Source organism: Micropterus salmoides, unplaced genomic scaffold, assembly GCF_014851395.1.
Source record: "Micropterus salmoides isolate LMB-PRFRI ecotype aquatic unplaced genomic scaffold, ASM1485139v1 Ms_hic_scaffold_10, whole genome shotgun sequence".
Taxonomy (NCBI): Eukaryota; Metazoa; Chordata; class Actinopteri; order Centrarchiformes; family Centrarchidae; genus Micropterus; species Micropterus salmoides.
Window position 1 is genome coordinate 22320589 of NW_024040041.1, and position 14172 is coordinate 22334760.

Below are 14172 nucleotides of genomic sequence, written 5' to 3' on the forward strand. Positions count from 1 at the left end.
ACACGTGATACGCGTTAAACGTCTTCGGTGTCTGTTACCATTATCTGCTGCGGTTCAGTTATTCCAAAGAGCCTTGGAAAACTTTGTAGATGGTCCGCTGATATATGTAACCACTAAACGACTAAATAAAAGAAACAAATAAAAAGTAAAACATCAGTTTTGCACGTAAACATGTCAGTGCTAGCTTCAAGGGTAGCCACAATTTAATTTGGACCCGTATCCGGAGATGACCGTCCAGACACGTCCAGTCTACATGTTGATGCATTGCCCACTTTTATGCTACGAATATTGATTGTAAATGTAATTAATTAGACTTACCTTCACAAATATGAATAAGCAAAAAGAATGACAAAATAATCCATGGAATATTCCCTTCCATTTCGGTGGAAACGTTTCCAGTGTTTCAAGTTGGGCTTTTAGTAGAAATAATACATCCTTTATTGAGTTCACATAAAAATAAAGGCTCCAAAATCGATGGGGAAATTTTCATAAAGTCAGCCGGAAATGCGTTGCGTTAGGTCCCAATCCTGTATTATCCTCCGCAGCTCGGCCACGGCTGCTGTGATTCTCGGTATACCTCCTAAAACTTTTGAAAAACTTTTCCTTCCCAATCTCTCCCAGTTTCTGGTAGCCTACTACTCCGCCTCCTCTCTCTCTCTCTCTCTCTCTCTCTCTCTCTCTCTCTCTCTCTCTCTCTCTCTCTCTCTCTCTCTCTCTCTCTCTCTCTCTGTGTCTCTCTCACCCCCACACGAGATAGACCGTGTTCAGAGCTTCCCAACATTGGGCCCTTAAGGGACGACCCCCTACGGACACACACACACACACACATTTCTTTTTTTAATTTATGTCAATCCCAGAAATTGAGACAATGAAGGCAGGAAAATATGTTGGTCAGAGTTCAAACTATAGTTTAGGTGGCCATGCGTTCTGGACTAAATCTACCAACACATATGGGTATTATTTGTGGGACAAATAAAAGTTAAATAGAGCTACACAAACTCATTCTTGGGAGTGTGGAAAACATATAGAACTTATTTTTAAAAGAAATTAAACAGATAGACCTAGCCCTATTACCATCAGCCTTGGAAGGTCAAACATTTCAAGAACTGGAAGTTATATTCTTTGTACTCAGTCAATGTGATGCTAATTCTGGTGGTTATTATTTTGTATTCTGCCAATGTAACTAATGGGACTGTAAGTAGTATGAGCTTTTTATATATCAAAATGTAGGCTGTGAAATGCTGCTAATGCATTGACACAAAGGTAATTGCTTCGAATCAAATATTTACATTAGTTTAGAAACAACAAAGACTCCCAGATTACGTCTTTAAAGAAGTAGCTTCTGTATCATGGCAGTCGACTGAAATGTGTCCAATTATGTGCAAGCTTACTTGTTTGTTTGTATATTTACAGCTGATCAATTGCAGATAAGGGAGTGGATTGTGTTTACATGACAGCAGAGAGTGCAGGCATTCCTGTTATCCCCACAGCCAATGTATTGTGTTTTATTCCTCCTTCTCCTCTCTCGGCCTGCTCCTCTCCAGCCTGTTGCAGTGGATTCGTTTTCTGCAGCCGGCGTATATAGTGCCTTGGTTGTTCTGCGGCACATAGCTGAGCCGGTCGCTTACAGAGACAATAGCCTTGATTTGAATCATAAAAGGAGTCCGGCATTATGACACAGTTTCTCTCTGCAGGGGAGGTTCAGCACACTAATATTCAAGTACACTGCCCCTACACCACCGCTGCCCCCCCTCTCAATCACACTACTCCTGGTCCTGGCCTTGAATAAATTACAGGCATGGGTAGGGCCATGAATGTAGCAGGCTGGTTTGGAGTGAAGTTCGTTAGTGCATGTGACGTCATCTATAGGGGTCAGTGAAAAGAGCTTGTTAGGCCTCACAGACACCTGCTTAATTTGGCACCCACCGTGTGATGAAGTTGGGCAGTGCAAAGATTTCAATGGCTGGAAACAGCTTTTAGTGCACAATGACATGATTGCTAAGTCCTGTATTCTTCAATAGCACTCGGATACTACTGCAACTGATTAAAAGTTCTCTTTAAAATCACACCCAGTCATGCCCTCTTAAAGAAGGCTTGTTGTGTCCTAGATGATATGTGCCCATGTGTTTCCAAATGTGCACATAATCATCAAGTGAAAACCACAAATAGACCAGGAGGAAGGTGTAATAGAGTTTAGGTTTATTACAAGTTGCTGTGATAAGATGTGTTTTTGTATTTTCATCTGGCTGTGAAATATGTCTTTCATCCTCTTGGGATGCAGTAGATGCACTCCCAGCTTATCTGGCAAGTGCTGGCAGTGTTTTGACTGGCTTCCAGTTGGAGAAGGTCCCAGGGAGTGCTCAGGGACAGACAGTTGTATTTACAGTGTGTTTCTATCTAGGCTCCCAAAGTCTACAAATGCCTCATGTTCTGAAACAATGAAGGCCTTGATCATTCCATGAAAAACAGCTGCTCACAGAAGAATGTATTAAATATCCTAAGATGATCGGGACTGTAGAAATCTGTGTATCGTCCTTTTTCACAAGAATGCAAAATAATCATTCATCCCAGTACAAAGAAACAGGCATCCAATTAATTAGCAGAACATCACATGCAAGCTGCATTCTCCCATTAATGAATTCTCAAACCCCTGTGTGTAATCTGAATTGCCTCAGACTTGTGGCAGCTAACACTGAAAGAGTGCTGTGGAAAGGTCCCCAAGACTTCCAGTTTTCTCACAAATCACAGCTCAACTCAACTCTTGAGAGGATGACAATCTACTCCGCTTGACTCCAGAAACAAGAGAGCCAATGAGAAAACTCTAGTTTGTCTTTCTCTGTGATCTCATTAGTGGAAGTGGCTACTCCAGCGCTTCCCTCTGGAAATGTGACCTTTCCTTGATTGTTTAAGAAATGAAAGAAAACTCCCCTGTATGCAGGATAAGAAGTTGACGATGGATGGATAGATGGATGGAAGAAAACTGTGAACTTAATCTTGTGTGAACAACAGCAGTTTCTGCTTTCTTTGTGGAACATTTTTTGTCTTTTAGTCTGTAATTGTAATTTTAATGAATTCTATAATCACGTTACAGCTTTGTCTCCTTATCTCTTTTGTCACTCATCCTCTTTCTCTCTCTCTCTCTCTACACACACACACACACACACACACACAGAAGAAATAATCAGTGTGTTGTTTATATTGGAGAGAGAGTGCAAGATTGGAGGCCGTGGTGACAAAGTTCTCGCGCGAACTCAGGGGGAATCTCCAATCACACAAACAAAGACGTGACAGGCCAGGATTTATAACTCTGTTCTCTCTTGGAAAGAGAATGGTACCTCTTTGAACAGTTGTTAGCACACAGTTTATTGATGTAAATCTGAAGAAATAGGAGGACATCTTAGTGTACAAATTTAATGCAGAACCTTCATTAAGTGTATACACTAAGATGTTCCTACAACCACCTTTCTGCTTTTGTAAACCCAGCTGTACAAAGTACTCCGTAATTCCTCCCATTGAGCATTTGATACCTCGGGATAACATGCACTATTGTGACGCACTTTGCTAACAGAAAGGCTTTTATCCAGAAGTGCATGTGAATGAGACTGTACTTTGCAGTGTCAAGAGTGAAAGCTGACCAAAGCCTGTTAAATTAAGACCACCCATGGGTGGGAGGCAAAATTGGTATACTCACGCTATGACTGTCCTTCCTAACCCAGCCTCGCTTTGTATTCAGAAGGCAGGGGAGTGTGTCCATACAATGCACGAGTCACACAGACCAACATAATGTAATATTTCTCTAACAATTTGAGTTTGCTTACCATATACTCATGAGAGATAAAGCTCGTGTTTGCTGTGCAGGTGGAAATTCAAAATTCAAAATTTCTCATCACATTTTTCATACAGTGACTTATCTTTCATAACAACAGTACAGTGTCAAGTGAAGATACCAGTAAGAGCCTACATATATAGTGTGGTCAGCCAGCGCCCTCTTTTCATGCTCGGTGGCCTTTCAGTGCTAGCACGCTCCATGTGATAGGGGTGCTAACAGGCGGTGTTTGTGGACACAGCGGACGTGATGACTTTACCACCCAGGCCAGACTGATTTATGTGGGAAAAGCCCCAAGAGCACCCACAGGGAGTGTGGAGAGGATTAAGAGACCCTCTACAAAACCGGTCATGGCCAATCAGCAGCTGAGACCCCCTACAGAAAGATGTCGGGACCAATTGCAGCGCAGCATTCAGGTTGATGATCTGGATTGTCTTCTTTATTGCCGCTTCATACTTGTGTGATCTCTTTATTATTTAGAATTTGTGGATAAGCACTTCAGCTTTAAGTGTGGCGGGCTTCTGAGGTTTGAAGAGATAGGCACACTTACAAAGTCTCTGTGTGTGATAAACGCAGCACAGATGAACATGTGCACACAATGCACACACAACTGTATCCTACAGTGCTAACTCCTCATTGTTCTACTCTGTTCTGCGAAGTTGGGACCTACACTTTTGCCCTACACTTTTGTTAGTTCAACTGCCTTTCCACACAAGAAGATACACTGCAAAGAAACATCCAAGACATTCCTGTGTCTCTGCTCATTTAGGATTGTGTCTTCAACATTTTAAAAACTAATTGAACGTAGCAAGGAGATATTTTGATTTATGCCTTTTAATGATATAATTAAAGTGTGTATTTATGTAATTACATTAATGGGATATCACTCTTGGTTTTGTTTTGTCCTCACTGTGTTGTCAAATCAAAATGTTTGGAATAAATCATTTAACAGCATCTCTTTCTGTTACTATAATGATGATGATCATGATTTGGGGGCAGCATTAGCACAGTCGGTTGTACCTGGGTTTGGGAACTGTAGGATCACCGGTTTGAGTCCAGCACCGACCACTGCTGAATGTGCCCCTGTGCCACAATAGCTGCCTAGTGCTCTCAATTAGGATGGGTTAAATGCAGAGAACTATCAAATTTTCCCCCAGAGATCAATGATGTACAACTATACACATATTTATATTCTTGTTGCTTCAGAAACTGGACATCTTGATTGCTCACACTGTGTTTTCAAAGTCCCTGATTTATTCATTCATTCATCTCAAAGCACACTATCTAACTAACAGAGGTTTCTACTGAAGTTGTGTGTATATTCATACTTTCTGTATCCTGTTTCACCGTGATTCTTTTCTTCTTTTCCTTCCACCCACTCTCGGTGACACACACACACACACAAACACCCACACACACACACACGCACGCACACACACACACACACACACACACACACACACACACACACACACACACACTTGTGTGACTTAGAGACTGGGGCTTTTTTGCCTAAAGTAAACACATGTGAATGATGGATCTTTCTTTGGATTGTGGGAAAAACTGTTTGACTTTCACACAAGCTCTCTAAACGGCTATTAAATTCTGTATGTGTACAGAAGTTTTGTATCTGCAGAGGACAGGGACAGAGAGGAAGAAAGAAACTGAATTTTTAAATATGGGGACCTTTTGTTTTATGAACCCTGTTTCACTATCCTGTGTTTCTTGCTAAATTTGTTATCCCAGAACACATTAGGACACACAGAGATCTTATGGAATTAGTAGGAATAATATGCTGTGGATCAGGAGGTAGAGTGGGTCGGTCTGAAGGCATTTGCATCCACAGAGCAATGAAAATGGAGGGCAGAGAGTGCAATGGACATCTCTGTGCAGGAATGTATTACAGACGTAGCTGGAGACTAGCCAGCTGGAGGAATTCAGAAAGCTATGATTCTGTTTCCGTGTGAAATACCTACTTAAGACCAATGTGAACAGCTGCCGGACAGTGCCCCCCCCCCCCCCATCCCACCCCCTACTCCACCGTGGGGCTGTAAATCTTGAAGGAGAACGGAGGTGCTGGCGACTTGCTGAAAGGGATCCAGGGAGTATCCTGGGGTTTAGTGCGAAAGGTCAGGTCTGTGTTGGCAGGCCTCATGGCTGAGACTCTAGGCTGATACCCACTGATGACCTGACACACACGTGTGGGGAAGGGGTGAGGTCCACCCTGGAGGCACCATGGATCTCCAGTCTGTTGTCAGGATTAATTGAACTAGTGTAAGGAAGAGGGCATTGAAGGCCTGCTGCAACAAGAGGGCTTATCTTAACGAAAGGCAGAGGGTCATTTAAGCCATTTGGCAAAACCATGTTCAAAACCATGTAATCTGACAAATAAAGCAGAAAATAACTTGAATTTGTTATGAGAATTATTGCAGTGACAGCCTTGAAAAGTGTTTCAAGTGGCATATGCTCCACTAAAAATGTCAAATAAAAGACATATTGAGAAAAATGACTGAATTATAACTGAGACTGATCCCACATTTGCCTCTGAAAACCAGAGGAGAAAGAAGTGGAGGGGTCCCGAGATCTCTGTTCATCCTCTGTCCCTCCTGAGTCAATTGTTGGGGAAGCATGGTGTCAACCCTGCGCCATCAATCACCCCCTTTCAGAGGAGGGCAGACAAGGCGGGGACCCGCCCCCCAGGACAGGGGGGTGGAAGTTCTCATGCCCTCCCCGCCTCCTGAAGCCCCGCGCTGCTACAGACAGAACTCCGACAGCTGGTCTGGCCATTAGGGGTAGGCTGAGACCTGAGGGCCCCCACACAGCAGCAACAGCTGCCAGCCCGCTGCCCCCAACCACCCCACCAACACATTTCTATAAAACCTGTATTAGAACAGCTATTTATTGTCATTCCTTCACAAAGATGTCTACATTACACATCATAATCAATTCTTTTTATTAGAGCACTGTATACTGTGTACAATGAATATGTGTAAAAAAACATCTCTGTAATTGTCTGCTGCACATGGTTTTGTAAATATTATCCATCATCCATTTCTGGGCACTTGACTAGTAATTATGTTATTTTGCTCTCAGTAGGTGGCTGAGTTTTAGTTGTTTTGATGCCATATTTCAGTACTCTTCCCAGAACTGAAGATGATAGTGTACTTTAATAGGATGAAACCAAGGCTTAATGGTCTGCTGAATTATATATTGTAATATTCTTTACTAGTACAAAGCTTTCTCCCATCTGGAAAATAAATTCTTGCTCTCTCCAGAAGGACACATTAAGGGAGCCTAAGGGAGTATTTTTAGACCATTGTTTATTTGATTGATTATATATTAATTGATTGTTTATTTATTGCAATCACTTCAAGTGATTTAATATATCCATTCATTATCTATACCCACATATCATTTGCAGGTTCATAGGGGGCTGAAGCATGTCCTAGCTGAGATTGGGTGAGAGGTGGTATTACTATATATTACCAAAGCCTTTTGTGTTCACATTGTTCGTATTGTCACCTGCTCTGAAAAATGTTAAACTTGGTAAAATGCATTTTAGCTGCATGACATTAACAGGTTTATTCTCAAGTTCGCTTATATCTATTGGAGATAATGATGCCCTCAAAAACCAAAATCCAAACTGATGTCACATACTTGGCTAAATGGATAATTTTTGTTTCGTGACTTGTCCTGCAAACTCCTTCTGCAAAGTTCAATAATTTTGGTCCAACAATGGAACCAACGCAAGGTATTATTTACCTGGCTGTGACTGTATTTACAATACAAATATGTCTGTGTTTATGTGATTTCAGATTGAGCTTTCATTGGGAGATTGCTGTTTGCAAATGCATGCTGATTGAGATAAATGCACATGTGTACTCTTCTGAGTGAATGTGTGTGTTCCACCGAGTGAGAAAAAGAAAAGAGACTAGAGCGTTAGAGGAGATTACGCCACACTCCCTCAGGGTCCTTGTTACTCATGCACTACTGGCGGCTGAGTGGTTCCCACACTTACACACTGAGGTGAGAGAGGCTGCACCCACAGCCCCACCTGTGCCTCTACGTGTCCCAGCAGAGCCCTCCTGAGCCAGGATCTTCCTTAAGAAAAGAACAGGGAGAAAACACTAAACCTGACTAGTGCGCAATCAAAACAACAGCCTATGAGTAACAGTGGTAGTGCACCATTAGATATAATCACTACTGAAGCAACTGAGAACGGGATAATTAACCTGTACCTACATACCTCCCAAACCCCTGCTCCATCTGCATATAGGCATGCACATTGTTTGAAACAAGTGCATTTTGGCACAAACACATAAATCTCTGTGTACCTTACATAAGAGATGTTCTTGATAGCAGTGTAATTCTATAGGATGCCGGACAGTGTAAATATATGAGTTTTTGGCAGGTTGACCTGTCTGGTTTTTGATGTATGCTTCTATGATATTATGTGTTTGTAGATGGACAGCTGCTTTTTGTGAGTGTCTGGCATGAGTCTTGCCAACACCATCCAATTTGAGACTGACTCCTTGCCAAAATCAACAGGACTGCTTGCTTTGTTGGCCAAGCGTCTGATCGCCAAATCTGTCATGGAAGCCCCCGGCCCTTTTGTCCAAACCCACTGAAGCGGTGTGAGATTACATGCGTGGTTATTACCCCCACCATCCTCCTCTTCATCACACTGGATGGGTTGTAGGAGACAGCAGCAGAACTATATCCGGTCAAAGATGTTATTGTACACAGGCACACCACAGCAGCTGTTGTACTTCATTAAAAAGTGGCTGTTGATGCTCTGTGGTTGGCTTAGCAGCACAAGGATCAAGTCAAGAAAAAGTGGTGAATTTGATAAATGGCAGGTTTGCTAGGCACAAATTGAAAGGTGCATGCCACATTCCTACATCAGACTATGGCCAGCCCAGGGGCACACTTGAGTGATAAGGAAGGCAGTAATGGAATAAGACAGGGTGGGACTAGTGTGAAGTATTTGTGGTCGATATGGCTTAAGTGTCCTGTGCCTGAGGGCTGACTATCCTGCTTTAAAAAGGAAACTCTTAAAAGGATTGTTGACCACTGTTTGTAGTTTATTCCAAGTAACCATCCATGCACTTTCAGGCAGAGACTACCTTGATAGATTATCTGTTGTGACAGGGCCTTCTTGGCCTCGCTCGTTGAGAAAGACTGCTGAATTATTGTTTATATGTGGATAATTCTCATTTCATTGCTTTGTTTTCATATATTCAGATGAAACATGGGCTCTAGGAATTTTAAGTCCAGCTTACTGTTATCCTGTTACCTTTTTTGATGTAGGTTCCATGGGTCAAGTGTGTGTTTGAAGCAAGTAGTAGTCCTTTTCAGAAAGGCATGGTTGTGGTACAGAGTGGGTGGAATTGGTGGCTGAGAGCAGCAGACATTCCACACCACACTACCCAGGGGCAGAAGAGGCAGCAGGGCTTGCAGTAATTCCACTTTTATTAAAACATATTGAAGAAACAACATGCTGGTCTGTGGCAGGAGGAGGAGAAAATCAGCATGGCGGCTGGATCCAACCCTCTCACTATCCGGAGGCTTGTGCCTCTAAGCTTGCATGAATGTGTCACCTTTTCCTCTCAGTACTCTTATTCAGTTTGTCTTTCTTCCTTCTCCCTTCTTTTCCACCTACTGTTGCTCAAACAGCTGCCCAGCCATCACTACTCAGCAAACCCCTTTAATCTCTCTTCCTTCGTTTCTTCCATCCCACCCATCCTCTCTCATCTCTCTCCCATCCCCCCACTCTTTCAGTCTGTTGTTCCTCCATTTCCTCTCTCATGGTCTTACTATCTCTGTTCATCCACACAAGTGAGTCCCTCATCACCTGCAAGACACACAGATTTTGCTGTTCGGAAACTTGGTGATACTCCTCCCTCTTGTCCTGTGATTTGGCTGGTGTCCTAGGGCTTTAGGTAAAGTTTGTGGTCCTGGGTGGATCCTAGCCTGTGTAGTGCTAATCTCTCCTGAATGGTCACTACACCATTACTGAGGCTGATTTTATTGTCTGTGCAATTTTACAACCATGCCTCTGGCTGCACTGACCCCAGTGACCTGGTCACTGTCTCCACAGCAACTATTGAAGGAGGTGTGATAATGCATTTCACCTCAGATTGGCCTGACTATTGGGCCAAGTGCAGTCACCATCAGCCTGTCACAAATAACTGACATTTTTAATTCCTCTGTCCCTGCTGTTCAGTTATATTAATCTTCAAATATTCATCACCATCATATATGCCCCCCTGATGCTTCTAAGCCAGCTGTTATTTCCGAAGGAAAGTTTACACTATAAGGTCAGGAATGCATTACGCATAGATATAATGTTCTTGATTATCCAGCATCCTGACAAAACTTTGACTTAGCTGCAGCCATCTTCCCAGAAGAGAAAGGCAATCCAGACATTCCTGGTTCTTGTTGTGTTCTCTGTTACTCTCTAATTTAAGAGCAGCTGTCAGGCCCTGCAAACCTTCAACCATCAAAGCTTGGTAAAGAGGTTGGGGCGGTGTGTGTGAGGAGCACTGATGCCCCCTATCAGATTTTCCAAGTTTGTGACACTGACTCTCAACAGAACACCTGTGGCAGAGAGGATGGAAGCTAGATTACAGGATAGGGGATAGTTACTGCATGCCCCAGCAGTAAAAACAGAAGTCACTAAAGTGATGGCTCTTATGAGAGACATACACCTTTGGCCATCGTCAACCACTAAGACCTGGTCCACACTAATGTTTATAATTTGAATGCACATCTCCCATTTTTCCTTTTCACTCCATTATCAACCAAATGTGTTTCTAGGTCTATTAGCGTGATTGTAGGCATGGTCAAACTTGATCAGAATAGGTTCAGGGAGTGTTGGACATGCATACTTTTTCATACTTCTTTGTGCTTCTCACACTGGAAAGCAACGGCTCCTGCTGGATTGTTTGGATTGAGGCAGGCACCTGCTGCTATGAGGAGAAAAACAGTCCTGGAAGCACCTGTTGCTCGATTCATTCATATTCCTTCAGTCAAAGCAAGGAGTGATGATTGCACTATGAGATCTCATGTCTCAGATGCTTCTCACAGTGCCCTTGCTTTCTCCCAATATAGCCAAACTTGAAAAAAAACAAACTGGAGTGCCAATGAAATGTTATAAACATGTTAGCAAATAAAATGAAACTCTCTCATTTGATATAAAACTTGTCATGTAATATCATGATGTGGGGCTGTATTTGGAGCAACTCTGTGTGTTTAGGTGTGCTTATGGGCTGAGGTTCTCACACTCTGGTGAACATGTTGAGACACAAAGTCCCTGGGGGATCCTAGATGTGGTCCACACTGTGCTCCTTACTAACCTCTAATTACACTATTGGCTCCGTTATGGGACGTAATTACTAGGAATCGTTCTGTGATTCAAGTTAGTGGATGGCAATTGATTTATTTCCCTTCTCCTGTCTCTAGTGCACATGTATGCACTCAGACATGCTACCACAATAACATATTGAATACATACAGTAAACAGCAGACGTTGTGTCCCCCACCCAAAATACATTTCTGATGTCTTATAAGATGTGACTAATGTAGTAATTTATTTTGCCCACACCATCAAATTATCCTTTATACATGTTGCATTTGCCATGTTGGACTGTTGTAATTTTTTTTTTTTTATAATTGAATGTGAATATATGGGACACAGACATGTTCCTGCTTAGCATGTGGATTTTCCTCACATATGAGAAAGGCCATCTTGCGGGTCTCCATGACCTGCGCTCCCATGGAAGCGCTGTTACGACAGCTTGTTCTAATTCCCTGGTCTCTCCTAACTTTTCTAGGACAAACAGGGAGGAGGAAGCACTGAAGCCCCACATTGCTACAAGAAGAGCAGCCTTAGGGGCACAAGGAGAAAGAGGGTCACTGCAATCACAGTGGGGCTTGAGGCATAGGAGTGAGGGGGTCGCAAATAAGGGAAGTGGGTAGCCCACGCCCTCATATGCTAGGGAATTCCTCTCCTTCACATGGGGTCTGCTCTTTTTGTGGTTTTACGCAAACTGGCCACAAGTCCCAGACTGTTTGAAGTTCTTCTAAAAGTCTTTGGTTTAGGTCTGATGTCCTCAGAGCATGTTGCTTCTACCCTCAACTTTCCATGTGCAATATTAATCCCAGTGACAGTCTGTAGGAGTGACCTGGATAAGGCAGTGGGAGTTAATTTTTAACAGCAGACTACAAAGATAATTGTATAGAAACCCTGAATTGAATTTCTGGATCTGTTATGATCCCTTACAAAACAAACCACACTTCACGCACCGCAATTAGGCACCACCACCTCTGTGGTTGCTGAAACCAAGGCTAAATTAATGAATGCAGAGCACTGTTTAAATAGTGATCAGATCTGACACTCAGGAAGGAGACATCAAAGAAGAAACAAATGTGGCAAGTCCTTTCGTTTCCTTGAAGTCAGAAAGTCCCTCTTGTGCCCGAGTGACTAATGCCTGGATTTCCTTTTCAGCACAGCCTTTGCCAAATACATTTTCCATAATGTCATGTCTTTGACAAAGGAGCATTAAGTGGAGAGCTGAATTTAGTGAGAAGTAGGGAATGCCAGGCCTGTTTTCCATTTAAATGGTATTGAAATGTATAACTTGAAGTTAAAACTCCCTGTACTGCTAAATTAAGTTTTCAAATTAATCTGATGTTTGGAAGGGTTAGGTTTGACCTTGACTGTGTTGAGTGAAACCTTTAAGCAGGTGGTGGATTCATTGTTACACACTCTGAATCTTGAGTTATTTTGATGTTTGACCTTCTCCATACACATGTGTGACTCACACAAGATCTATACCCCTGATTTAACAAGGCTAAAGCCCGTTTCATCTCTCTGTCCTGAAGAGGACTTGTGGCTGAAACACTGCTGTGTTAAAAGCAACAAAAACTCCTAAAGTGACAGGCACACAGGGCATACAATCTGCCTGATGACAGAAACACATGCTCTGTGTGGGCCAGTTGTGACTCAGCCTGGCACCCTGCACATTCTGATGTTTTCCATCGTTCAATCACGTCAAACTCTCCACATCCTTCTCTCTGCTATACTCGTAACCTGATGAGACTTTCTCTTTTCTTTCCTTTCCTTACATGCCATCACAGCTAGGCCACCATAGGTTTCGGCAGCTCTGATGTCGTGTGTATTTGTTTATGTTGCTGGGTGAGGGGACTCTGTGGGAAAAGCTGCTCTCCATGGTTGGGATCGATGAGGGACAGATAAGAGTGCTCAGTGGCCTTGGCTGAGCATGCATGAAAATCCTTTTCTTGTGTGAGAACGTCCTCCCCATTCTTTTTACATTTCTTCATAGTATGAAAAGCAATAAAGTCACCCTGAGAATTTCTCTCTGTACTGCAAAAATAGAACATAATTAGGGGGCCAAGAAACAGATAAGCTCAATTTTCTCATATGTAGGCACCCTCATGTTAGTTAAAACATTATTGAAGTTGCATATCAGAGTAATATACAGTGATTTAGCTGCTGCTATATAAATTGAAATGGCCAGTAGATGTCAAAAAGTGCCATAAGACTACTACAAACAGCTCATGCAGTGTAAACAAGTTTGCTCTAGTTCCAAAAGTGCAATGCAATTTAATATCCATCATGTGGATATTCCCACTCTTAAAATGTTGCAGTTGTTGGAGCACTCTGTGGAAGAGTCTCAATGCATGAATACGTTCTTGTAAGCCCCTTCACCCAAGGAGGAAAGTTGTGTACTTAAACTTACCAATCCTTCCTTTCCCTGGAAGGGAATCCTTTACCTAGATACCAGTTGATGATGATAGTCCTATGTTTTGCTGATCATTTTAGAAAATGGGAAGGGGTGCTATAATAATTAGAATATAAGTATATATATAATTTAAAGTAAGGCAAATCTAGGACAAAGTAAATATTGGATACTTCACAAAATACAGTCACTGAGCTTCCAAACAGCAGAATCCTTTTTCCTTCTTTGATATTCTATAAAAACATTCATAAGGCCCTTTTTGTGTGTGGAGAAGGCTGAAATAAAGGTATTGGTATACATACGATCTGTTTCAGTCCTTTAATGCACATTTGCTAATTCACAATTTCATTGTTCTTGATGTAAATCAACACTTCCTCAAAATGTGGGAAGCTGTGAATGTCCAGAAGTCTCCGCAAATATATTAAACATTACTTTCAGACTGAAAATGTATTTTTTTTGCACAGTGCCATTTTCACCTTCTTTCTTTCCTTTTTAAAAAAAATAAACTGTGCGACAGATTTGTACACACCACAAGAATCCTGGAATTTAATAATGTCCCTTTCCCATCAGTGCTGGTGCTCA

At 42.3% G+C, this 14172-nt stretch overlaps 1 protein-coding gene across 1 annotated transcript in view; it reads right to left on the minus strand.

The window, feature by feature from the left end:
* notch3 (notch receptor 3) overlaps nucleotides 1–595 on the minus strand; it is a 28844-nt gene extending 28249 nt beyond the window's left edge. Inside the window, exon 1 of the mRNA XM_038709908.1 lies at nucleotides 319–595. Coding sequence (XP_038565836.1) covers nucleotides 319–379 — 61 coding nt within the window. The 5' untranslated portion in view covers nucleotides 380–595. The remainder of the gene's footprint in view (nucleotides 1–318) is intronic.
* Between the last annotated feature and the right edge of the window lie 13577 nt (nucleotides 596–14172).